This window comes from Clinocottus analis, unplaced genomic scaffold (genome assembly GCF_023055335.1).
Source record: "Clinocottus analis isolate CAN_PGR_092001 unplaced genomic scaffold, fCliAna1.0.p SCAF_13, whole genome shotgun sequence".
NCBI lineage: Eukaryota > Metazoa > Chordata > Actinopteri > Perciformes > Cottidae > Clinocottus > Clinocottus analis.
The window spans coordinates 10,255,765-10,283,130 of NW_027175854.1; the positions used below are offsets into that span (position 1 = coordinate 10,255,765).

The 27,366-nt window shown below is 44.1% G+C and overlaps 1 protein-coding gene across 2 annotated transcripts in view; it reads left to right on the plus strand.

The window, feature by feature from the left end:
- The window catches only part of LOC137784253 (leucine-rich repeat transmembrane neuronal protein 4), a 105,172-nt gene extending 80,274 nt beyond the window's left edge, over positions 1-24,898 (plus strand). The window contains exon 3 of one of the 2 annotated variants that reach the window (XR_011077382.1): positions 19,228-19,291. Coding sequence is in view for 1 of the 2 variants with exons in the window: in XM_068574781.1 (XP_068430882.1) it covers positions 19,228-19,551 (324 nt within the window). In the remaining variant the exon portion in view is untranslated. Of the gene's footprint in view, positions 1-19,227 lie in introns of both variants that reach the window. The other variant, XM_068574781.1, reaches the window with a different exon arrangement.
- The last annotated feature ends 2,468 nt before the right edge of the window (positions 24,899-27,366 follow it).

The following is a 27,366-nucleotide window of genomic DNA, read 5'->3' on the forward strand; positions in this document are numbered from 1 at the left end:
CTGGAACCAATGGAGGCATTATCTAGAGTCAAACATCTGCTGAGTTAGACTATTGTTGGGCTGCCAATATATTTTACTGGTTGTCTGTTTTTTTCTTCTTCTTTTTCATTGAATATTGGATACAGAGGCAGTCATGTGGTCCACTGATGATATGATGCAGGGAAAACCTCCGGGAAAATGGCAGGATTTATATACTTCTCTTATTTAGTAAATGGTTTTGTTGGCAAATGTTTTTCAGGTCAAATCAGCATTGTGGCCAGGATTTCACCATCATTAAACGTATGAAATATCATATTTTTTTGCCACAGTTAGTACTAAATGTAAGTATTTTTGGATGATGTTGGTTTTGTTGCAAACTCTGAATTCTTGACGTTTAATTTCTCACTTTTTTTTCGTTCAGAGCCCCGCGACATAATGAAAAACCAACAGATATCTTTAGTATGGAGCGTGCTCGTTACCCACGTCCCTTTCGTAACAAGTCTTAAGGAGCATTGTCTCATCATGATCAAACAGCTGCAACATTTGTTTCAAGTCCCTTTGAGTTAACAGCTGGCTGCTGAACGTCGTAGCGCTCGTCTGAACTGCCTCTCTGAGCGAAGCACAAAGCCAAATCATTCTGCTAATATGAAGACCTGATGTCTCATTTTAAAATTCAACAAAACACTCTTGCTGTGGAATCACGCCGCGGAGAAATTTGAGCATTTACACGACTTGCTATGCATAAACGGTGTAATAATGACAGCCACTCCGGGGTGCTGCATTCTGTGATTTCAAACAGCATCTGATAGCAGTAAAACCCTCTTAAGAATGGTGTGTGATTCGATTTTTTTTTTTATTCAACGCTGCCATCAAAGTCAAAAATAAATAAATTGTAAAGCCAGAAAGAGTACGTTGGTGTCGCACGTCGTCGTGGCTCGTGTGACACCGCGGAGAACAAAATCAATTGTTCCCAAAATACCGAGCCGTAATTGAGTCGACTTTGCATCAGACATTTGCGAGAACTTTTTTGGATGCGTGTCTGGAGGTGTCGCCATGGAAACGGGCGCTCTTAATGCCCAGGACATGACCGAGCAATCAGACCACTTAGGCCGGCGAGTCTGAGGAAGGTGCTTCTTTGGCTCCCTCTCCTCCCTGTAATTCGGTTACCACGAGGCTGTCATTTAGCTCCGGCAGACTGACAGGGCTTTAAAAGTAAGGAAGAATCTGCAATTACACCCAGGAGGACTGCAATAAAAATAAAAAAATAAAAAAATAAAAAACGGCTTGAGCCATCAGGCCGCTTTCATGTCTCCTCCGACACACAAGACGTGAAGGAGCGGCTCTGCATCACTGAGACTGAAGAGAGTGTCCTCAATCTTTTGATTCCTTTTTTCTTTTTCTTATGTTCTCCATAAAGAACAATGCGGCGCATTTTGAGGCCATTAGATGTGAGAAGACTCGTAGCATCGTGGGTTGTGGACCGCATGTCATGTGTGTATCGGCGTGCTACACATCAAATGCAGCCAGACTCTGGCATTTGATGAGGCGCCCATTCAAATACAGAGATGCGTCTTCCCGCAGGCGGTTTCTGACACATCCTGTCCAGTTGATGAGATTTTCTGTAGCGGATTTGTTCTTTGGAGCCTTCAGATCACAGACTGGACCTTTGTAACTTCTCGCTGTGTATCTGTGTTTCACTTCAGTCGGCAGTCTATTCATATCAGCGTTTAATCCAGGCTGGAAGATACGCTCGGCAACCGATTAGCGTGTCTCGTGTGGAGAAAAAAATAGGTTTTTTTTGTGTCAGTACTCATTAAAACTAGAGCATACAAACATCATACACATCCCGTTCAAATGAGCAGACCTTTCTGTTTATAGTGCGCTGTGCGTTTGATGTCCGATGAAGACGAGTCACTAGCAAATTACGTGAAATTTCATATAGAAAAAGGCCCTTCTTATTATTTCAGATATGGCATGATTTTCTTCAGTATCAGAACTAATCAGTTTTTGTTGTATATACAGTACAGTCACATGATTGTACTATTATATATAAACTAAAAACAGGTTCATCTCAAATAGAAAGGAGAAACATTATGACGATAAGAGGGATACAATCTGATCCTGGAATATTGAACCCAAATCATATGAATAACTACATTAACCAATTGTGAAACACAGTAACATAATACAACTCATTATGACACAAATTGTATTATAATTGTGAAACCTTTCATATCATGTTTTTGTTGCTGTCACCATCCCTTCACTGCTGCCAGATGCAGCCAAATGTCAAACTAATTCTGAATTAATTAACATTGCTTCTTGTGACTATGAGTGAAGATTGAGGAAATTAAATAAATATTAAAGCAATAACTATCATAATTATCTCGCGTTTTCCATAAAATACCAATACAGACATGATCTGGCGGTGGAATTACCCAAACAGAGAGTTAACTTGCAGAATGAGCACGAGACTAAACCAAATTATTTATTCCCAGATCACCCTGTACTGCCGCAATAACACACGTATGTATATATATATCTTTTACATAATCGTGAGGGATAACGAACTGTTCTGACAAGGACATCCAACTACGTTCCATTAAAAGTCTGACGAGGTTTCAATCGGGTACGCAGCAGGTATTAGTATTCCAGATCAGTTTGAAGATGCCCCGAGACGGTTCGGCTGTATTAATGAATATCTGTATTTCTCCATAAACATGAGGATTGGTCTGTGATGCCATTGCAGAAAGATAGCTGACTTTACCGAGGACAAGAGGGATCCCCGAGGTCTTTAAGTTCCTTGTCACCTCTCGCCGTGCACGCCCCACTGTGAGGAGGGTGGGTGAGGTAGGAGGGGGGGGGTTTGAGATTGCAGTCAGGGCAGACCATATCATATTATACAACGCTACACACTGGCCGGTTATTCCACGTGTCAGCTTTAAATTCTGCCCAAGTACATACAAATTGAGCTCGCCTTCGTGCGCTTGGCTCATCCCCCGTGTTCAGTCGCTGAGTTCTGTCAATCAGCGAAATGGAATTTGGAGTCGAACTAAAAGGGAAATGTTCCAGGTCCGCTCCAGAAGATACAGAATAAAAACTGAAAATGTACCAGAAATCAATTTTAAAAAAGACGATAAATCTGCTTCAGCAGAGTTCAAGGCCGAGCGATTGACGGCAAACAAGCAGCGAGTTGTGCCACCGTCGAGCTGACCGCCTCTATCGGCCTCTGGAGTGCGATCTGCGGCCGACACTTAACTCGGCCAGAGGCGAGGTGGTAGAAAGAATGACACAGCTCGACTATTTTGTTGTCTGCGAGCACGAGAGACGTCTTTTCTAAAGACACGACACCTACCAGAGTGTGTTTCCCTGAGTCACTGTACCGCATCTGGTGTTTCTTCACAATATGTCTGCTGCCGCCCGCAGTCTGCAGCTCATTAGTCAGCTAGTCACCGTGTGTGTGTGTGTGTGTGTGTGTGTGTGTGTGTGTGTGTGTGTGTGTCGGGGGGCTGCCCAGCTTGTCCCGACGTTCATGTAAGCGGGGACAAATTAAATCATGACAATGATTTACCTCCAGAGTAAAACATCTGCAGTGTTGCCGACTTAAAACTTGAAAAGTGTGAGGAGATGTGTTCACCTTCATCATTTCGGGAGGGGGAAGAGGCTCTGTAGTTCAAGGGGATGAGCGACTTTCCCGTCACCACAAGGTAGCCGGTTCGATCCCCAGTCCCCCCATAGTGCACATGCTAAAGTGTCTCTGAGCAAGACACTTAACCCCAAGCTGCTCCCCGGGTGCCTCACAGCCCACCATTAAAGGATAACTTCTTCTGTTTGGGGTGAGGTGGGGTGTGTTGCATAACAGCGTAAATTCAAGACGTTTAAACAAAGTCAAATGTATCTTCGAACCCACGTGTTAGAACAGATCAAACTAAAACTTTTAATATACATGTTCGCGCATTACAGTATGTCTGTGATGCCCCTCCTCCTATTGGCTGTGAGCGACCCCGACAAATATTTTGTTGGAGGCCCTTTTATTGTCTGTTAGGACGTAATAATATATCATATTATACAATGCTACACACTGGCCCTTTTAGTGCACATTGTCTGTCAATCATGTCCTGCAGCCGCTTCACAGTAAGGTAGTGCTGTGTGATTTTGATTTAAGATAACTCTGAAACTCATTCCAGAGCATTAAATTTAATAAGTCCATTTAGCCATAAAAAAAAAAGAATGTCAGGACATGACAGGAGAAACCGTCTGATTCCGAGCTCCGATTTTAAAGTAATTTAAAAATAATAAGAAAATACTCATTCGGATTGGTTCTCGTGGGCGACGTGATGACCACACAGGTAGCGTGTGAAACCCTGCACACACTCCTGCATTTCACTGCGTCTCTGGATCCATTTGTGGGACCTGAGCTGAGCAACGGGGAGGAGAAAATGATGTTCAAATAAGGGAAAGAGCAATAAAACCAGATAAGAGAACAGCTCGTAGGCGAGAGACGGTGACAGGGAGCCCGGCGGTGCGTGGAAACACATCACTGTGTGCTCGCTCCGGCTGCTGTTCAAAGTGCAGCAGACTGGGGTATTTTGCTGTTAAAAAACTCTGTCAGGTTTTTAGGTTTTTAGACCCTCCCTCCCCTCCCTCTCATAGGAGGTTGTATAACCTCATATGTTAACAGAAGTACTTTGAAATCCTGCAGTGCCCCTGCCCGAAGCTCCTCAGGTGGTGTAGGAGTCATTTTATGGTTTGGAACTGAACGTGTATGACTGCAATATATTTTCAAAAAAAAAGGTTATGCAGGTCTGAGAGAACGATCCCTCAAACGGAGTTGCGATAGATCTTTCGCTCACTGACAACAGAGGAGCGATGTTTATTATTCCCATTGCAACGTTGTTCATATTGTACATCCATCCATCCATCCATCTGTCATTCACACTCATTTATTATCTGGTCATGGAGTTGTGTGGACTTGTCTCAGCATGCATTGGGTAAAAGGCAGAGAATGAATGATGTCCATGTTTTTACAACAACTGGGTGTGAACTCGAGAAGTCAGTCATTTTTAATGAATAAAACACATAAAAAAGTGGCATTAAGTTGCTTGAAAAATGCAGTTCTGTCGTTCAAATACACATCATCAGTCCAACGTTGTGTATTTTCATTGTGCCGAACCTGTTACAATGCAACACAATTTACGTATGAATTCCAGCAAATTGCTATATTGCTGGAATGATGCCAAAAATATCTCTTTTTTTTGCTTCTCTAATAGCAGCCAGAAGATTCCTGTAAATATGCATGTGTGCGAACAAGACACGAGACATTTCTCACCACACGCGTCTGTGTTTATATGCATATGCATCTGTACAGTACTTGTATGCATATGCAGGTTTGTGTTCTCCGTGCCATCTGTGAGACAGAGAGTAGGCGGGGGGGCGGGGGTGAGGGGGGGTTGTAAGGGGGTAAGGTGGGCGGGGGGTGCTGGAAGGGGGTGCTGCAGTAATATTACAGAAGGCAATTTGAATATTGTTGCTCCATTACAACAGCAATCACCGAAAGCCACCTGATGAAATATTTAACAGGGATTTGAGGATTCAGGCGGTTTTAATTACCATTTGCTAAACAGGCATCTCGCGAGGTTTACCGTGGCCTGTCAGTCATTGTTTGCTTGTCTCTACTGCTTGCGGCGACACGTTTTGCTCTATGTGTGTTACAAGATGAGGAACATGGTAAACTTTTTTTTGTTTTGTTCTCATCAGTCGGATTTCAAGCCAGAATGTTGGTTTCCCTTAAATTACAATAGCCTCTAATACGACAAAGCACAACGGAGATGAGTCAAGTCGAGGAGACGGTTGGATGAAGTCAAACTTCTTTATCTGTTGCACAAAGCTGTGCAGAATACTTCTTGACTTCTCTGGCTGTTAAAAGGTGTTAGATACAGAACTCAGAGCATAACTGTTGCCACCACACAGCTCTCAACATTGAGACGCTCACGCTGCTAACAGCACAGACAGTGCAAGTAAATTAATACTTTGAATTATGTTTTTAGCACCATTAAGTGGAACTCATTGTTGCTCTAAAAGTGGACATCTTGAATAGTCAGACCTCTTAGCTTTGCAAGAAATGTTTGCCTTCTGGAAGAATTCATTATTTTTTTCTACCTCAGCACTTGCAGACCTGAGTGGAGAAGCTGTGATATTCATTAGCTGTTATTATTGGGTATTCTGCTAACTTATAAGTTAAACTCAATATTTCTTTGAGCAAACTTATTCTAAGATCAAAATTAAGATTGTCTTGTTTTTCTGCACCGGCTGCAAAGTCTAAAGCTTATGACACCATTCATCCTTTGACCCTCTACTCATCTCACACAAAAAGAATCATACGTGTGAGACGGAATCATACCATCATTACAATACACAACCGAGGACTTTAAGGGACAGAAATGTATAAGTTCCTCGAAATACAAAAGGACAATTAAGATACCACAACATTTTCTGTGTCAAGCTGGAGACCGACGGAGATTGAAGATGACAAAATATGGAAAGTGTTTTGGTAAACGATTGATACGACACAATGCGGAGCATCCAATTTAATTTTAATAAGGTTATTTAGGCGATGGTGTTATGTAGTTTACTTCAAACCAATTAATATGGATTCTTAGTCTTAGCTGGGAAATGAAATCTCCTTTATCAAAGTAAATGAAGACAGATGAAACAGGCAGCGGACTGCACTTCTCGTCAAACAATGGGGAGATGATCAAAGGACTTATTTGCCACAGATTCTCTGAATTCCACATGACTGCGTTGCTTCTCCGCCGTCGGGTTTAGTTCCATTTGCACAACCTCTAATTGAAATTCAGACTAGATACGTTCTGGCCCCGAAGGAACAGTCTGGTCAAGGTTTCTCAGTGAACAGGTTCTGTCCCGGGGGATTGGCTCTGCTACAGGCGTATGCAAAACTGTCCCCTCTGGGACTGCCAGCAGCGACCTGGATTTTCCCGCGATTACTTCAGCCCTATGGCTAATTACCTTTTTCAGATGAAAACATACGCCTCCTCATTAATTCAACACTCCACAATCTATCATAATTACTGCCAAATACGTTGTTGTTATCGCTTTAATTTAAATTAGTGGCTGCTCCATGCATGTCTGTGCGCACGGCAAAGTAAAAGAAAACACAACAGTTACTAGTTCAAAGTGTGTGTGTGTGTGTGTGTGTGTGTGTGTGTGTGTGTGTGTGTGTGTGTGTGTGTGTTTTAAAGCGTGCCAGCTGTAAAGATGCTACATTCATACTATACTTCAAGATCTACTTTGTAAAGCAGATACATGATGGCATTAGATTTAAGAAGGACAAAACTCTCACTGTACCAGCCAGGACTTGTAATACTACCCAGAAGCAGCCCGGTCTCACTAACAACCAAATACCGTTTGGTTGTTAGTCTGTACCACACACACAGCTAGCTTACTGTAGCTACAACGTACCACACACACAGCTAGCACCGCAAATGGTATCAGTGTTTGGTTTGGATGATTAGTGAAACATTTCCTCCCTGTTGGCACAAAAGAACTTCAGAAGTGTCAACAAACTGTCAAATGCCAGCAGATGCTAAGGAGGAAGAGGAGCTAGGCTAGCAGTTTCCCCCTGCTTAAGCTAAGATTAACAAGTCAGGAATTAACTCTCAGTCCAAACGGCAGAGTTAGGGTCGACGGTCAAATATCATCCCTTGGTCAGCACCCCTCGGTGAATTGATACCGTCGCTAAATACACCCTTAAGTGTCTGTACGAGACGCATAAGGCTCTTAGCTATGTCCAATGTACAGCCATCTGTGTCAATATGACACAAACCTGAGGTGAAGAGAAGAACGGGAAGTCCCTCAGGGAGGGTGATGTATGGGACAAACACAGGAATTTGACTCAGGGGACCAACACAGGTTGTTTTATTTGAACTGAATATGGTATGTCATGGGATCTTACTTCATGCGCGTTAAGTTATGTCCTTATTTTAAAATCAGAGCGTTTTTTTTTCCTAACAGTTACCTAATTACCGCCATCATTTCACAGCACTCAATGTTAAACACAAGCGAAACCTTCTGGGTGCTAAGGTTTCTGCCATGGACTGTGTCTAAAAAGTGGATCTTGTCATCATGATGTCACCCATGGTCTGCTGCTTTGAAGCTTTTAATTCGGCCATTTGGCCGTCGCCATGTTGGCTTTTTGCTGCCAGTGAACTGAAGTGACCATTTTTGGAGTGCAGAGGAATGACGTAGGTGCACAGTATACAGGGTAGTGGAAGTAAACCTAATGCCCTGCTTTGTGGTCTATTTGACTCTAAATGGACCATCATTTACTAAAAGGTCATCATACTATATTGAAGAAGGCTTGCGACTAGAGATTGAGACCATAAGCTCAAGTTCCCAATGTTTACTGAGGGAATAAATCAAATGAGAAGTAGGCTTATTTTCTCATAGACTTACAATCAGACTTCCATTTGCAACCAGAGGAGCTGCTTGCTGTTGGCCAGTGGAGAGAAGTTTTAAGAAGACTTCCGCATCAACTTGACTCAGGAGAACCAGAGGTCGCCGCTTGCTTCTGCCCACGCCACAACATGTGCTGAGTAGATTGCCAAAAGACTGTCAAGAATCGTTGAGGACTTTTCTACCGTTTTTCTTTTTTACTGACTGACATAAACCCTCTCCATATTTAAGGACCTTAGCAGACGCATGCTACAAGTTATCATTACTAATGCTCATATGTTGTGCTGTGTTCTCTTTTTAACTTGAGAAGTATTACTACACTATATGCGTTGTGTAACAGAAGAGTCAGAGGCATCCATTTAATGCATCTCCCCTAACCTCCACAGCTTCTCTCCGTTTTCTTTTCCATCTTCCTCTCCAATCAAATGAGCGACCAGCCGTTCAATCACTGCCTCAGTGCCGCGTGCCAGAGGCCGACGAGTGGGTGGGGAGGAGCGCCAAGCCAAGCAATGATTAAAACAAACACAGCATTTCACAGATTTAATTCCGAAACGGAACGTGTTGATTCGAGGAGCCGAAATCTGCCGTGAACTTCGACTGTTCCTGATCCTCGTTTCAACTTTTTTTTAAACGGTCAACGCAAGAGTCCAAAATCCGCCAAGAAAGAAAGAGAGCGTGATTTAAGCGTGAGTGCCACAGGCTGCCTTGAGATGTTGTTGTTTTTTGCCTAGTTTGTTTGCTTCGTTAAATATCTAGCTATGTTAGAAAAAAAGAAGAAGAAAAAGGCCATCTGTGTCCGAATGCTGTCGAGGCGGTGCGTGGTGAGTCAGGATGGGAAGCGGATAGGGAGAAGGTCTGTGTATCAGTTCTGGCTGCTGCCCAGCTCCCTTTGACATGTCTTATTAGTCAGGTCTTTAAAAGCCCCCGGCATTGCTTTCCCAGGCACACTCCTGCCCAATATCCCTGATTAAAGTGCGACTGACGCTCCCGCTGTCGAGCCAAGTTGGCCACACAGCGTTTGTGTTGGGTCATGCTCATTACTCAGAGCACACTGCCAGTGCCGCCGCGACTGGAAGCGGCGCGCATAATGCGAGACGCCGACCAGCCGAGAGATTTGGGGACTTTGAATTCAATGTGGGACGGCGGAAATGGAACTACAAATTGTTCTCCTTTGACACAACCGACATTCTGCCTTCTTAATATGCGCTTAGGCACCAAGGAATGGGTGAAGGAGATTTATCGTACGAGTGGAGCTGGAGGCAATTGAAATGTGTTTGTTCAGCGTGCCCTTACTTTGATCATTTGCATGCATATAGATAACATGAAAAATAAAACGACGTGGATGGGTTTAGCAGCACTTGGGGCCTGCTATAGGGTTAATTTATTCTACACCACCCAGATTTAATGGAAGTGATGGGAAACGTAATAATTGTTTCGTCCTTATCGTTTTTTATCGCTTCTTATTAGCATGTGCTCTTGCTAAAAACTAGAGCGCTGATTTATTTTTGCATGTAGATAAAAGAAATTACTTTTTTTTTAGTAGAGCCTACAGGTAATAACACCCAGAGCAGCCTGAACGCAGCCTGAGAGGTGGACCCAGGGCAACAAAAGACAGAAAATCACTCGCTTCTGCTCATTGAACTGATTGCTGAGACAATCTGCAAGTATGATGATCAGTTTGTCACCACTTGTTCCTGCTTCCAGCTTTGAAATGTCTGATTTTTCTGTTGCTGTGTTATTTAATTAGGGATGGAATATCTTTTTGTTTTGAACTGGTGGCAAAACAAAACAAGCTATTTCTGTAATTTGATTTTAAGGGGTTTCATCTAGTAAACTAATAGAGGGGAAATAATTAACAGTGATAATAATCATTAGCTGCAGCCCTCGTCTCTACTGACAGAAATCAGCCAACATGAGACCTTGAGGGGAAAAAAAAACATGTTACAACGGTGAGCATAAACACTGCGAGCTCTCCCACTGTTACATACATTCTCAGCCCCCGCATTCATTAGTTGCGTTAATTGTGTGTTGTGCTGCATGGGTGTGTGTTGGTTTGTGTGTGTGTGTGTGTGTGTGTGTGTGTGAATGCAAAACGGGATGATGAACGTGTTGAGCATTGAGTAACATTTCACGGTCCATTTGCTGTAGTCGGCGGAAGCTCCTCTACTGTACATACCGTTGAGTGGGAGGAGGCTGTGATGAGCCGATGCTGGGCACTCATTGGTGCATGAAGGAGTGAGGGGGTTCCACCCTTGCTCTCTCCTTCTCTGTCTTTCCCTAGTTTTCTCCCTCTCTCTCTCTCTTTTTCTCACTTTCCATTCCTCTAAAACCTGCTCCCTGTGTGGACTTCTGCATGTATTTACTTGTGTGTCCATCTATCTGTGTGTGTGTGTGTGTGTGTGTTGTGTGCCAGGGACCTGTAATCAAGAGTCACGGCACATAAAGGGACCTCTAGTCATTAAGGAATTAGTGGGAGGCTAACGGCTTGTTTAGAGAATCAATTAGTTTAAAATGTGGACATGTGGGCTCATTTTCACACACAGCTCTGCGAGGGGAATGTCAAGGTTGTACATTCCGCCTCCGAAGTTAACTGACCTTTTATGGCTCTGCGGCGAGCAGAGTCCTGGGAGGCCTCTTGAATCCAGTGGAAGTTTGTCTTGGAGACACAATAAAGCGGCGGTTAAAGGATCTTCAGCTTCTGCCATGTCATTTACTTCTGGGTGAAACGGAGTATGTGGGACAGGGTACAATTTTTATGAAAGATTTGATCGCATCGCTGTGGGGGGCGCTTGATTCGATCGTTTAAAAGCGGGCGTTAATTAAAAAATTATTAATAAACACGGATTCTCCGTGGAACGCGCAGGGGCGGTGTCGTCGAGGTCGGAGGAGGGGCAGAGGAGGAGCGAATCAATTTGCGGCCACTTACGGCCCACGGTGCCAGCTCCTTTTTTTTTTTTTTTTAGAAAATGCGACGCGCGAGAGAAAACGTGGGCGCACGCCTGCACACACGGTCGGGAAGTCTTCCTCCTGTGACGGGGTGTCTGAAAATAAGCCGATGCTGTTGGTGCTTCACACCCCCTCAGACAGGTTCACACACCGTGCTCTGCTGGAAACCTGACTGGTGGGCTCCGTGTCTGGCAACATCTGTGCCGACAAACCCGCGCGCCGTACGTTTGAAAAGTCGCACGTGCAAAACCACGACACGCAGGGCGCCGTGTGCAGAGGACGTGGGGATGTACAGTAGTTTGTGGAGTTATGAGAGGGAACTTGTGGGTTTATGATTTCGCAAAGCATAATGGACCATTTGATGAGCAAGAGACATCTGTATACATATTTACACACCTTGAATATATGCTATTAGCATATGGCATATTGCAAGCTGTAGTTGTTTGGGATGCTTGATCACACTGTCACCTGTTTCACTGAGCTGCAGTCTGCTGACACAGCAATGAACAAAGCTGCATTCCTAAATCTCTTCTGTCATGTGTTCAGTTTCCTACCAAACAGGACTACGCTGGAATTAACCACCACCAACACCACTAGTACTACTACTCCCACAGCCAGCAGTAATACTACTACTTCTACCACCACCAGCAGTACTACTACTACTACTACTTCTACTACTACTACCACCACCACCAGCAGCACTACTACTACTACTACTGTCCACCACTACTACTACTATTTTTACTACTACCATCATCATAATCCCTCACTATTACTACTCCCACCACCAACACTAACGACTACCACTCTCGCTAATATATCTACCACTACTATTGATCCAACCATCACACTACACTACCACTACTACTACCACATGAATCACTGCTTCCAGTACTACTTCCACCACCACCACTAACAGTAGTACTACTGCCACCACCACATCCATTACTAGTACTACCACCACATTCATTACAGCTACAACCACTATACTGCTGCACTATTATTATTACCACCACTACCACTACTACTACTACTGACACCACTTCTGGGAAGCTGTGGCTCAGGTGGAGCTGGTTGTCCAAATGTGCAAATGGCAAATAGTTCAGATCGTGATGAGCTGGTGGCGCCTAGCATGGCAGTGTTTAAATATGTGTGTGCATGGGTACACGTTAAAAAGTAGTGAACATAATAAGAATAGAAAGGAGCTCATGCAAGTCCATTCGGCATTTACCACGAGTACTACCACTACCACATACACCACTTCTACCATCGCCACCACTACAGCTATTATTACCGATACTACGAATATACATGTTTAATTATATTAAAATGTATGATATTAATAATCTGTGCCATTACTTTCTGATTACACATTCAGTTTACAGTCACAATAAAGGAAATGGATAACCAATTTATTAATTCAATAAGCAACTTGCAAGTAAAAGGTGAGATAATAGTGGAGGAGGAAAACACCTTGTGGTAGGTGGAAGAAGCATGGAAGACACACAACCCAGAGCTCAGTGGGAGCTGATATTCATCCCCAGTGGCAGTGAACACCATAAACGCTGGACCTTTACATCAAATATGCATCTCCGCCTGCTGGCGGACAATGCAAAAAAAAAAAAAAAAAAGTTCTAAAAGAATAACAGTCTTTAAAAACAACATATGAAAAAATAAAACTGGAATGCAGCGCTATATGCACAGAGGCAGACGAAAAGAACAAAAAAAAGGCTTTAACAACTTGGAATTCCCAACTTGATTCACGGTCGTACAGTCATAAAACAATAATGAGAACAGCCCAAGCAACATTTGAGTGGGAGTCTGTTGCACCTCCTCTTCACTGTGTCACGCTGCTGTGTGCTGCGCTGCGCTGACTGGAGAGGATCAAAGTGTTTGGCTGGGAGAGCGGCACTCTTTTGAACCGTAATGCTCCTAAAGCCAGGGGAGGCATCGGCATGGTCGGCCTGCGGCACAGTAGGTGTCTCCTTAGCTGCTCATAAAAGCGTGAATGCAAAAGAGAAACACAACTTTGGAGGGCCGCTGGAACGCTGTGGGGAAGATTTTCCTTTTCTTTTTTTTTTTAATAGGATTTGGGTCTCCTTTTAAGAGCCTCCCGTTGCAAATTCGAGCTGCTCTGAGGAAGAAACGTAGACATATCCGCAGATGGAAGAATTCTCTGATGAGCTTTTTACAGTCTCTGGTTAATCCGGCAGGTGTTTGCGCACAATGGAACACAGAGGTGTCGCGAGACGGAGAGAAATATGACAACAAAAGATTTTGTGTAAGAACAATTTCTGTTGAACAGCAGCTTAAAACTCAAACAGCAAACAAAATAACAGGCAGCCTATATTTAAACGCACACAACCAATCTGATACTCTCAGATAAAAGCCAGTTTAAGAAGAAAACCAGATTCAAAAGGTGACACTGATCTGGGTGGCTTAATCTCCTCGGGCAGGTTGCTTCAACGCTTTGGGGACAAAATGGCTCGAAGGTCACTCTAGTGTGTTCAGGCATTCGGAGATAAAGAGGCAGCATGCCAGTCATTGTCAGCCGGAGCACAACCAGGTACATGTGGCAGAGATCCAAGGAAGCAGAAAAAAAAAAGAAGAAGAAAATCATCCAGCGGTGCAGCATTTTGAGTTGCGTTTTCCTTTCCTATCCGTCTTCCTGACAGGTGGAAGCTGCAGTAAACAACGCAGCATATAGGCTGCACTGGCACAAGGCTCCCTCACACGTGATGCACACGATCGGCTCGAGAACTGCTTTGTGAGTAAGACATCGTGGTGCTATGGAGATGCAAGACCTCGGGGTGGAGCTAAGTTCAGCGTTGCTTTCCCACTCCGATTGTGTCCAAAGGTCACTCCATTTCAACTTTGACCTTGTTTGCTGGTGACCTTTCGGTGCACACTCGCTCAGACAACTCGCACTGTACATGGGATACCTTGAACGGGAGGAAAACAACACACCAGGGATGGGAGGAAAAAAATAGGAAAGATGTTGTGCAACCAAACCCTTCTTGATTGCCTTCCTCTGTCTTAAAGGGCCAGTGTAGCATTTAGGTTGATCTACTGGCAGAAATATAATTATTAATAAGTATGTTTTGCTTTAGTGGTTAATTAAGTGAAAATAGACGCACAGGATGGGTCTTCATGGAATCGGCATGTTTCATTACAATGTTACTACGGTAGCCCGGGGGGGACAAACTACACTCTGGCTCTTATTAAGACCATTCGGCTTTTTGGGTTTTCCCGTAGTATTTAACAGTAGTTCTCATAAACGCTTGGCGCTCGTGAGAAGCTCTGGTTGGTTGCAATCTGCCACCAAATCCTACACACTGGCCCTTTAAATCCAAACGCAGACCGGAGACTTTAAGTAATGTTGTATATTGCACAGTAAAGACACCATATAAAGCAATCATTCCCTAAACACTTCAACCCAGTCGAAGATGAACCAATTTGTCAAGCGTCTGTAAATGCTATGTCAGACCTACTTTTATTTCCACACAGCGGCAACATAGACGGGCGCCGGATCTGAGCTGAATATGTAAATGAGGTGCTCAGTGCGAAACGAGCCTGAAAGCCAGGGATTTAGTGAGGGAGCCGACCTACGTCATTGGGTCTTTATGCTGGAATGGAGGGAGCGTCTAGACCTCATGACTGCCAGGAGGTTCCTGCCGGAGCAGCTCAGGTTGCACTCGCAGGGGGTCTTCAGGACAAAAATAGAAGAATGTTTGATTCAGTTGTGATTCACGGTGAACTGACGTGAGGATGCTTTTTTAACACAACACTCCTCTCCTCCAATTCATGCAGAAGCCACCCTCTGAATGGAATTTAGCCTGGATGTATGCAGCAGACATGTTTTCATTTATCTTTTTGAGGCACAGAGCGGAAATCAAATGATTGATAGATGGAATATTACAATTTAGATGCACTCTTTTTTCTTTTCTTCATATGGCCGGCACTTAACATTGATCTGGCAGGAAGAGGGTGGTATTGGTGGATAAAGGGGGTCAGAAAAGCCTAGATTAATATCTCAGTGAAAAGTGATGGACGGATCACAGACTGAAAGAAGGACTAGCCCTGGGATGTTTTCACTTTGGGAGTAAAAAAACATCAAAAACTTCATATATTCAGACCACATATTTTTTTCCCTTTGTGAACATTTGGTAAAATAAATGGAATTGTCTATGCTGTATATTTGTTAGTCCAACCAGATGTTACCCCTTTACATATTTGGCAGTCTCCACAGTCAACAGATCCAGTGTGAGGCATTAATAATGTTCTAATGCTGAGAGGCACAAAGAGGCAAAGACGGCATTCCTAATGAGCTTGCTGTTCTTCGCGGCTGCACGGCTGGTCGGTGAATATCAATCGCACCTTTTGTTCCTGGAAACCGCCATTAATGAGCGTTTTGCGTCGCTGACTTCGTCCGACAAGCCGAGTCAGGTTGTCTGATATCGACGCGCCGCTCAGCGCTGCGTGTTCTTTTTCAGAGCTGCAATGAATGTTGAAACGCGGCGGCGTAATGTCAAACGGGTACAAACAAACTCTTGCAGTATCTTTTGTGTTTTCTCTCTTCAACCCCCTCCCCCCCCCCCCCCCTTTCTACCCCGTCTCCCTTCCTCAGGCGTCCACATTCAAATATGCATACCACGCTCTGCACATTGGGCCAGATTAACGCTCCGACATTGTGATGGAGTCCACTGAAACGGACTTAATATCGGTTAATTAATCAGTTGGACCTGTGAGCCAGCTGAGGAGGTGATGGTGGTGGTGTCAGGGTTGGTGAAGGGCTTAAACTGAAAGGGGAATAAGGGGAGTAATCCACTGAGTGCCTGTAATGTAATGAGTCAGTCGCGCTTAATGGGAGTCCATTTGAGGGGGAACGAGGTATGAAAAGAAGGAAGGCGATGGCTCCGGAGGTGCGTGGATTGAGCTGGAAGAAAAAGGCCAGGATGGAGGACTGAGGGTGTGGAACTTTAACTCCGGTTTTCGTTCATTATCTCCAGACCAGACGAGCATGCTCTCAGCAGCTGTTTTAAAGTAGAATACACCACTGCAACTTCGCTGAATGGTAATGCAGCGCCGCATCATTGAAGCGTATTGCAGTAAAAGCTTAAGGCAACAAACAACTGTTTTGTTTTTGTTAAATCTAAAACAGAACTGGTGTTAATGTGTTCAGAGTGGGCTTTATCTCAGCCCCGCGGTGCAGGGTAATTCCTGGACTGCAGAGCTGCGTTAGCTCAGATTGTTTCCATTTGACTTTGAAATCTATTCTCAGACACACACACACAAACGCACACTATTCCCCCCGTTCCCAGCCAGCATATATCTGCATTTCATTGACACAGTCGGCCCTCTTTTCACAAATCCTGGCATGAATTCTCTTAAGTTCCCTAAAAATCGGATTGCTCCACTCCGAATGCTATTATATGATAAGTTTAATAAATGTACAAGGATATTGGCCGACACGTTTTCTGGGTCGCACGTAGCAGTGATTCTCTTATTATTTCAGTCTACTTGTTTGACTTTGCTTTGCTCCTCTGGGAAACATGTTGTAGTTTCTTTGGGATCACTGTTAAATTATCAGTTCACCAAATAAAAAATGACATTTCCACACCTGTGATAGCCACAGAGCAGCTAGTTTCAATGTAGTTTGAAGGTTTTGCGATGAATGCATCTGGAATTACTCTTCTTCAATGAAAACCGGTCAAACCGAGGTGTGTCCATTAACCAGGTAAACCAGATTGTTGTTTGTGGTGGGGTCTTTTGCTTTAGAGTTCTCTGAATGTCACATGTCAATGCTTTGGAGAAGCACTAATGAGATTCAGTGACAGCCCTCGACGAGATTGAAGAAGTGGACATGGTCTCAGTCACGTTACCCATTTGTTTATGGACCATAATTTACCAAATGAACATCATGCTGTAGTGAAGAAGATTTGAAACTAGAGGTTCAGACAGAAACACATGTTTCCAATGTTTACTGAGGGGATAAAGAGAGAACTCGACTCATTTTCTCATAAACCTTTTTACATTCTGACTTATTTTTGCAGCCAAAGGTGAGTCCCCCTGCTGGCTAATGTAAATAATGCAAGTTAAAGGCAGTACAGCATTAGCTTCACTTTTCAGAACAAGAGAATCTTGGCAGTCCAAAACTGCCTGGCGAGAAACCAACAGGGATAAGTCGGGAAAAAAAGGTCTTTTTGTAAATAGGGTGACCTGAATTGAAGTAAATCTCACTTGTACATATATGTGTGTGTGTGTGTGTGTGTGTGTGTGTGTGTGTGTGTGTGTGTGTGTGTGTGTGTATATATATATATATATATATATATATATATATATATATATATATATATACACACATTTGTTCATCACTGGTTAAGGTTAAAAAGGAAACCTCAAAGATGTGCAAGGGTGTCGGTGCAGTTGTGACACTTGCTCTGCCTCCAACGTCTCCTCAAGTGTCAGGGGTTGTATTATTCATGTCTTCCTTTGTCGGTGTCATATCTGCAGCTCCCACTGTTGTCGTGCGTTTCTTGTCGCCCGCGTTCACAGACCCGATGATCTGTCGCTCTGCCAGGCTGTGGCGTTTAATCCAGGTCAGCTGCCATCTTTGCCTGCTGTTATCGCAGCCTGTTAGAAATCTCTTAATTGGCCTCGTTTTTTTTTTTTCTTCTGTTAAAAAAAAAAAAAAAAAAAAAAAGCGAATAAGTTTGCGATTTAGTTGGGCAGACACAGTGTCACCAGAGTCTCATCTGTTTTGTTTGGCACGGTATTGGGGGTTTTGGGGGAGAGCATGCGACCAGACACGTAGCCAGATGTGACGAGTGCTCCTGGCAGAGACACAAGTGTCATGGCACCGGAGAGAGAGAGAGAGAGAGAGAGAGAGAGAGAGAGAGAGAGAGAGAGAGAGAGAGAGAGAAGATGTCACATCGGCGTAATGCAGCGCTGTCTGTGTGTCACTCATGCAACATGCGCGTCTTCCTATTCAGTGCAGGACGTGTAGGAGTGAAATGCTTCACTTCTGTCAAAAAAGTAGGATGAAAAAAACTCTGTAGAAAATGTGGGGCTGCTTTGCAGCCCCACATTTTCGGAGGGACTTTGCAGCAAATGGGTTTTCGGGAAGCTGCAGGCTCAGGTGGTCACCATGCGAGGATGATTACAGAGGGCCGGCAGTTAACTGCCAAACTAACTGCGCTGTAGGCTCGGAGTCACACAGGCACAATGAAATGTTGTGTGACAAATTGACTGCATTGGTAAAGAAAAACTAAACATCATTTGAAAGTCTGCAATATTTATTTCAAAAGAAAGAAGCACGCTGTGGCTGTTGTAGTAGTACAACCAGGGCTGTGCTTTTAATCATAGTTTGTTTGAGAAAGGTCGGTTCACCAAGAGCACCAGAAAAATGGAACTACGCTCCAACAAAGAAAAAGCTCAGTTTTTTTTTGTTTTTTTTTGTTGGAGGGGAAGGACATTTTTCAAATATATTTTTGAAAGATGATAGAACATTGTTTCTGGCGTTGCAATTCACCTTTTCATAATTACTGTGAGAAATGTGCTTGTCTTTTTTAAATGTCAAAAATCTGATGAATATCATGCAAAGTTGGGATAAAAATCTGATTACACAACCTACGTAACAAAAGTATGATACACTTTTTTACATGGCTAATGTATTTTTTTCTCCCTGTCCCTTTTGTCTCCTTGTCTCCTTCACTTCCACCATCCCGCCCATGTGTGCGCTACCTTCAACGTCATCCTCTCCATCGCATCCTCCCTCTGTTCTCCCTCCACCCCCCCTCTCCACCCCTGCTCTCTATCCGTCTACAACAGGTCCCCCACCAGTTGGGCGCGCTGACCTTCTACCGCTACGAGCAGCCGATCGTGGACTACTGCCAGGCCCATCAACCCCTGCGGCTCAACATGGGCTATGAGGGACCCCCACAGGGCCTGGAGGGCCTGGAGGACCTGGGGCCGTGTGATAGGGGCACCATACAGACAGTGGCGCTGCCGGCCGTGCCCTCCGCCGCCAGCATAGGTGCCCCCGTGCCAGGGCCTCGCTCTCCTCCGCCGCCCCTCAGACCAGCGGCCGACGGTCCCAGCGGCGGCCCGTTCCCTCCCGCCGAACGCACCGGCACGCTCAAATTCGGACGCTAGCGGGGCCAAAGTCTGGTTGCTGGAAGTGGGCCAAGGGCCCGCCTGATTCAACTTGACTTTGTAACAAAAGGGGCAGGCGAGCTGGTTATTCAGTGGGGCCTTGTTTTCAGAACATGAGTATGTGAACTAGAGGACAAAACATTTTTCTAATTCTGCCTGGAGGGATTTGGCATCTGAAACACACAGTCTCACTAATATACAGTAGAGGGTGAGACACCCTTGTGGGTGATTTTGATTTCTTTTTTCCAAAGCACCTCCATACAAAACCTTGTTTCCACATCCGGTCTTTGCCATATTTTGCCATATCCCATCATGAGGCACCTGCTCACAGCAGTCCACGTGCACTGAGTCAGGAGTGAGAGGGGAAGTGCAATAAAGACGAGGTCTCCATCAACGTAACGCATACAAACAGACATGGAGCAGGACATCACGTGAAGGGGCTTCTTACTGTGATTATTGTTAAAATATCAAGTCAGTATTTCATGAAGATGAGACGTTCTCTCGAGACATTTTCATAGAATTTCTCGATCCTTTGTCTTGTTTATTTTTTCTTTCTTCACATGTGGGACTTCATGCTGAATTCCATCAATGTGCATGTCAAACCAAAGAGTTTACTTCTATGTTTTCTGTTTGTTTTTTTTCTTAATGCACATAAGCTACTTTAGCTGGGGGCATTCTTAAAATGCCAGTTGGTTTCCTACAATAGCCTCTGCCAACTCCTACTGCATTCACATTTACAACCAAACCCCCCCCACCCCCACTTTGTTGGTTTCAGACGGACTGGATGAGCAGCATAAATACGAGAGAGAAAATTACATTTATAAATATATATTTATCATGATGACTGCCTGGTCCTCCCAACGTCAATTTTGACTGGTGACGCCACGAAGCGGCCCCCAAGGGGAGACGTGACGGCCACGTTCCATGAATTCCTTCAACATGCGGGGAATGGCGGGTCTTTGTGTAGGATCATACCCCAGCTGAACGACTCACTATGCTTTAAACAGTCCTTCATGGTGGCAAAGTTACATTTGAATTGTACATAGAACAAAAAAACTAAAAGGTCCACTTTACTGAAAGTCAAACCACTCTCACTGCCCCAAACAGTCATTTTAGTCATCTTGCTGGGTTGGAAGGCTCCGCCCCCACACACCTCAGCAAAGGTCAGCAGTGCCTAGCGGAGGCATGTTGAACCGGCACGTTGACATCTCTTTAACCTGCGTATAGACCCATGGACTGCCACAGGGAATATTGTCTGACATCGCCATCACTTTGTTTGATTTTTTTTTTTTTTCCTCCAGAAAAAGCGTGCCTGCAGTGCTGGACTTTATTGCACTTGGTAACCCTTTGTCCACCGTGTCGAGCACCGCTACCCCAGTGACTTGTGGAGCTAATGAGGACATGAGACGCTGGCTGCGATGGCCCGTCAAATGTCATCTTTCGGCTGCATCCCAGCGGGCGCACAGTGTCGTTCCTTACATATCGGCGGCCGTGCCCCCCCGGGAGGCGTGGAAGCTGCGCTCAGCTCTCCGCAGCCGGTTGATCCACAGATGATAATGCTTGGGGCCAAAATGTTCCCGCCCCCAAAAGCGGGCGTATCCTCAAGATAGAAGAAGAAGAAAAAAAAATAGGGATTATTTTTCTTTTCGTCGGTTATTTTGTCTTTTTTTTTGGTCTTGGAACATAAAAGACAGTTTTGTTTTTTTTAGGTGTTCAAAGATGATGTCAAGAAATTCTATGAGACTAATCAAAGGACAACAATTGAATAGAACTTATTTATCGTGTAAATAGTGAATCTTTAAAGATGAAGGAAAAATATATAAAAAAAATAAATAAAAAAAAGTATGAACTTTACTTCTTCTGAAACACACAACTGCTTGTGAACAGAAGAGGAGCCTTATTCACTCTCCGTGGGAATCTGATACCAAGATGACTCGGTGAAGAGGTTCTGTACTGTACCGCTCCTGTTGTTTCAATGATAAATATTTTTCTATCTGCTCCCGCCACTATTCTGCCATCGAACCACCAATTCTGTTACTGAATTTCTCAAATCCAAAATGTTTTACGGAAGCCACGGGAACGAAAGGAAAGATCGGGAGGCCCTGTTTTTAAGACCCACTTCAAGCGTCCAACCTCACAGAGATCCACATGTTCCGTTCTGACTCCGGACGCTTCCTCTAGCGCCGGGTGGCGGAGTGCATCCCAATCCACCTTCCAGAACTCCATCACTATCTGCCATTTCAAGGTCTGCTCGGGGAGAAGATGTGCGCTATTCTTTGTACCAAGAGTTTAACTTGGGAAGCTATTTTTTTGATGTGCCATTATTGTGTTTTTACCAACAACAACAACAACAAAATTTAAAAAAAACAGCCACAAAACAACAAGTGACCCAAAAAGTCTTCATGGAAGGGTTTGAGTCCCTTCGTGTACAGGATACATGCATAAAAAAGCAGTTGATTCGCTCAGTACGGTTGCTTAATAGTGCTGGTGGAGTTTACTTTGTAATAGCAGCTGTGCCGATGTCTTTATAATGGGAGCTCTCTCAATTCTATCCATGTATTGTCTTGCCTTGCTCTATATCACCCCTGCTAACTCCTTGGCCTGAATTTCATGTCTGCCTCCGGGTGACTCGGGTGAACCTGCTTAATGATGTTCTATTTCTGTCCGCATGCTGATATTTTGGGAAAGTATGTCCAGTTAGGGAGGAGCGCTGAACCGGAGACAAACAGTACAGGAGACGTTTCCTGTCTGGAGTGCCCTAGAACCAGCAGCACGTGTCACGGACAAGTTCACCGGTTTCTTTTATTATGGTTTTTTTTTTTTTAAATGTTTTTTTAACCAACTTGTGTGCTGACCCGTCCCTGCCCCCTTGTCTCGCCCCCAAGTACAATTCCCTGGCACTGCATAGGCTGTTAAACACATAAATAGGCCTGCGCTGGGCACTCACTCCGGGGAAAGAGTTTCCCTTTAATACTCTCCTGCAAAAAAAAAAGAAAAAAAGAAAAAAAGCCCAGCATATGTGGTACTTACCTGTTTTTTGTGTGTGTTTATTTTTTGTAATGGTTTAATTCAGTCTAAACGCAACGATCAAATCTACTTCGCCCCTTTATTTGTCATTTAGAAGACGGCATTCAAATCTGTGTCTGGTCACAATTAAATCAAATGCTAATAAGCGATTGATTAATCGTGACTACCTCCCTGATAAGATCGGATATGTTCAGCGAAACGCTATTTGTCCGTTTCTTTTTTTCTTCTTCTTTTTTTCCCCGCCATCGGAGAGCTGGATGCACAGGGCGCCGCATGCTAATGACTGCATGTTTGAGCTAAACACTAAACTCCAGGACCGTCTGCGGCCCGCCCCGCCATGCCAGCAGGCTTTATTTTCCTCCTCGGCTTTGTTTGTTTATGGTTGTGTACAACCAGAGACACCCACACCCCCCACCCCTCCTCACCCTACACACACACAAACCCCTTCACTCTTCTCCAGCACTGGAAACAGATTTCTTTTTTTCCCTTCCTTCCTTCGTTTGTTTTTGGGGTAGGGGAGGGGGGGAGGTGGGTTCTGGAGAGGTGAATAAAGGTCCGAAGGATTCCAGTGAAAATGTATTCCAGAGCTAACGCGCAGAGGAAGAGGCAGAGGGCTATTCTCAGAGGGGAGAGAGGGAAAGCCGGGGAGACGAGACCAGCAGACACTCCGTACAATAGGGATGATGTGGAGGGACAAATGGGTGAAGTGAAAGGGACACCTTCTGTTGGAATGACAGCCCTGTGACGCATCTGCACACACATACGCACCCCTGCAGATGCACATATGGCGCACGCAAAGGCACACGCAAATCAACTGGCGTGTCGCGCATGCTCGCGGACAGACAGACTCACACGTATTGAACGCCTTATTATTTAATCATTTGTTACCAAGGAACCATTTTATTCTCGCCAGCCTTTAACTGTGAAACAATCACGCATAGTATATATGTGTGCATATATACATATTGATGTATTATAAATAATAAAACCTGCGAACACAGGCAACACACATGCCTTGATAAATGACAATGAAGTGATGCAGGTTTTGACGCTCCCATCCATTGCAGCTCACCCAAGGCCATCTGCGACGGTTCAGTAGGTTCTAATCCATTACCTGATGGATAGATTTGAAAAATTAATTCCTGGACAGACGTGGAGTTGCAGCTTTTTTTTTTCCTCTCCCTCTACCATACATCTGTGTCTTACCCTACAGGCAGGGCCGGGACATACCCACACAGCACACGGCCAGTCAGCCCGTGTACCCACGGATAAGGGAGGCAGAGAAGGAGAGAGGAAAAAAAGAAGTTAATGCTCCCCATCTGCCACTTCGAGACTCCTAATTTGAGTTTCTATTTCTGTTAGTGTGTCATTAGTGTGTGTGTGTGTGTGTGCAGACTGCAAAGTGGGATGAATGAATAACTTTGTCATGCAAAAAGGCAGCGACCGGGAGCATCGCGAGTGAGTTAGCTACCCCGCATGTACCCAGATGGCCCGTGTGTATGTGTGTGTGTGTGTGTGTGTGAGTGTGGCTAAAGCAGCACTTACTCCTCTACCTCCTCCGAACCAACGTCACCATCACCGATGTTCAGGCCAGCCCCGGTCCCCATTGAGTGTTATCGTTCCATGATTCACGTTAGCAGGAAGTCTTTAACCTCTGACCCCGCATTGTCCTGACTCTGTTTTTCTGCATTGCTCGTGTCAGAGGGGGCACAGGAAGGGGAATGCATGATCATTAACCTCTGTCAGGGAAACACACTATTTTTCCGTTGTTTTTTTTTTTTTTTTTTACGACCAAGCCCCGTTTACAGCCCTAATTGAATTTAATGTGAGCACCGAAGAAAGGATTTTTTTTTTTTAATTATTCAAATGGGATGCGTTCTGCTCCTGTTTGGGCTTGAGAGTGCAGCGAGAGAGGCAGCAGAGAGGCAGATAGAAAGCAATATCAGAATAAGATTTTGTTTCCTTGCAGGTTCAAAGTACTCTCCCTATTTCTTCATTGCCACTAAAATGCTTTCCACATACAACCAGGGGATCCCCGCTGTCTCCTTTTCGTTCATCTCCTGCAGAGAGCATTGCTTTCTGTAGATGTAAATATGCGCTGCATTGTTTTCTTTGGTAGTTGGTTTTGTTGTTGTTTCTTTTTTTTAAGGTTTTTTTTTAAATCTTATTTGGATTTGGGTTCTTTTTACTGTATTCAGACCTAAAGCATTTTTGTGGAGACCTGGTCCAAGCGCAAAAATATGGCTCTTCTTTGAGTATATTATTGTCAGAAAATGTTTTGTAAAAATTTTGATGATGATATCAGAAATAAACATCTAAAGATGGGAGCTGCCATGTCTGATTTACTTGCATTAGAAGGAGAGCTTCACACAGTGTTAGGGTCAATAAACCAGTGATGTATGATTGAAAACCCAATCATGAAACACATAATAGTCAAGCTTATTAATCAAGAATAAAACATGTTTAACTGTGTTTGTGAATGGCATACTAATGAGTTACAAATGAGTGTTCATGTTGGAACAATGCTTTGTGAATGAGTGTGTTTACTCATGCTTTACAAATGCTAAATAGTACGTCTTAATTATAAAGTGTTACCTATGGATTTATCTGGTTACGAAGGAGCAAGTTTCTCAGAAAATATCCAGTGATGTGAAGCTGAATTACACAACAATAATATAGAGTTATAAGACGTTTATGGTCCGGTGCTTTTAAGATACTCAGGATTAAACGCTGAATGTTTTCATACATTTTTACTTCATGAAGTTGCGAGACAACGCGAGGACCTCCAGGATTCTACCGCCACTCTGCCGGACGCTCGTATGTAAATGAATTGTTTGATGACAATACTGTAGAAGATGTGGATTTATCTGAACACAAATCACAGAGCAGGATTGGCCGTCTGCACGACGTCCCCGTGCCAATTTACAATGTTTGTATTCATTCATAATGTGCATTGATTCAGCTACTGCCGCAGCACGTCTCCAGTCCAAACCAATTTGCTTTGCAATGCTAAAATACAACCGCACCGATATATAAAATACAAAACTGAGATATTTCCATGATAAGAAAACCCAGGATGGATTGTGGGACCGTCTCGTGTAAAGCAGTGATTATGGGGAGCGTGCGTTGCCCATCCCTCTCGCTGTCATCTGCAGCACGCCAGCCTCCTCCGTCAGACCTCCTCTAGTTAAGTACGACCCGCCTCTTTGTAGCTTGGCAACCAACGAAAATGACAATGTCTAACCATAACAATGGCAACACTCGGTGGAAAGGTTGGAACAACGATGGGACCAAGCGATCACACCTCCTATATCCTGTTTCCAGGGTGACTTTGTAACATCTGTCCAGGGACTACAGATGAAAAATAGCCTCTTGACAACTGCCGCATTCACAGGAATGTGTTATTATTATGCACACAATAAGCCCATAACGTTTATATATTTTTTTAAAAGACAAAAAATAATCTATGCAGTTCCACAGTCGAACTGGATCATTTGTGTAGGCCTTACTTACAGTGACAGATGCAACCAGGCTTAACACTTCTACAAGTACTTTAAAAATGTCAGCTTTTAACCCCCGGCAGCTGATCTACCGGGAAAACATTGGCTGTAAAATAAACTTGTCTCATTGGTTCGATCTGCAGTTGCTTCTGCGCCCTTTGTAGGTATTTTTACGAGCTGTGTTTTTTTACAGCTAAAAAAAAATGCCGCTCTGGTGGTTGGAGATGCATTTTAAGGTCTAACGGTTGAGGCCGATCTGATTTCTTGAGAGTATTTACTTGGCAAATTGTGCCTCAATTGTGCATGAGAAAATGTATTCCAGTCAGAGCAAGTACAAATATATCACAGCAATTCTGCTGGGTTGGACTGTAGCCGGCAGTTTAACGATGTTTCAACACTTATCTAAGCAAATCCACACTGATGGGTGTAATCTGGACCTATCGCCACCTGCAGGACTGCAATCAGCGGAGTCCAAAGTGAGGGAGTAAAATCACACCCGGCGGGTCTCTGACAGCCGGTGGTGAGCCAGAACACGGGGGGAGTAAACCTCAAAATAGCAACCCGGCCCAACCGAGAGCACCATCAGAACAAAAAACACGGACACATTGTGATCTGTGAAACATGTGAGATTGTTATCCCCCGTAATTGGTTTTCACACAAAAGCGCGGGTGTTTTTTGTTTTTTTTTAAACTTGCACAACATGCTGAAATTGTGCTTTGGGCACATCATCTGAGCTGCAGAGTCTATGTTGTTAAGCTGCTTCGTATGTAGGTGGGTATGACTGTAAATACTATAGACAGGAAGCCAGCCAGAGACATAAATCAGAGCTGTGGATTAGGACCAAAAACACAAAACAAAGAAAAAATGTGAATGAAAGCAGTTTTCTAAAAGCATCTTAAGGAGCAGCCTCATACTTCGCCAAAGATGTTGCTTCCAAACCTCAGAAGTGTACATCTTCACCTTTGCTGCAATGACGCAGAAGTGTGCTTCAGAGTGTGTCGGTCCACGGTGCCCAACAACGCCCAGCGTCGGGTGTTGCCAGAGCCTGGAAGCGTTCTACGAGAGAGTGCAGTGAAACCTTCCTGAGATACTTTTAGTTCTACTCATACCATCATTTTAGCCTTTACATTTAAAAAAGGTGTGCAGCAGAACTAAAGATTTTGTATCTACTCCCACAAACTTTTCCTTTTCAAAACCTGGCGCCGACATTACCCACAATGCAATTGAATCGTTGCGTTGGAAATGCGGCTGGCTGCAGGTGTCTGGTAAGCAGCATTACTTGATGCTC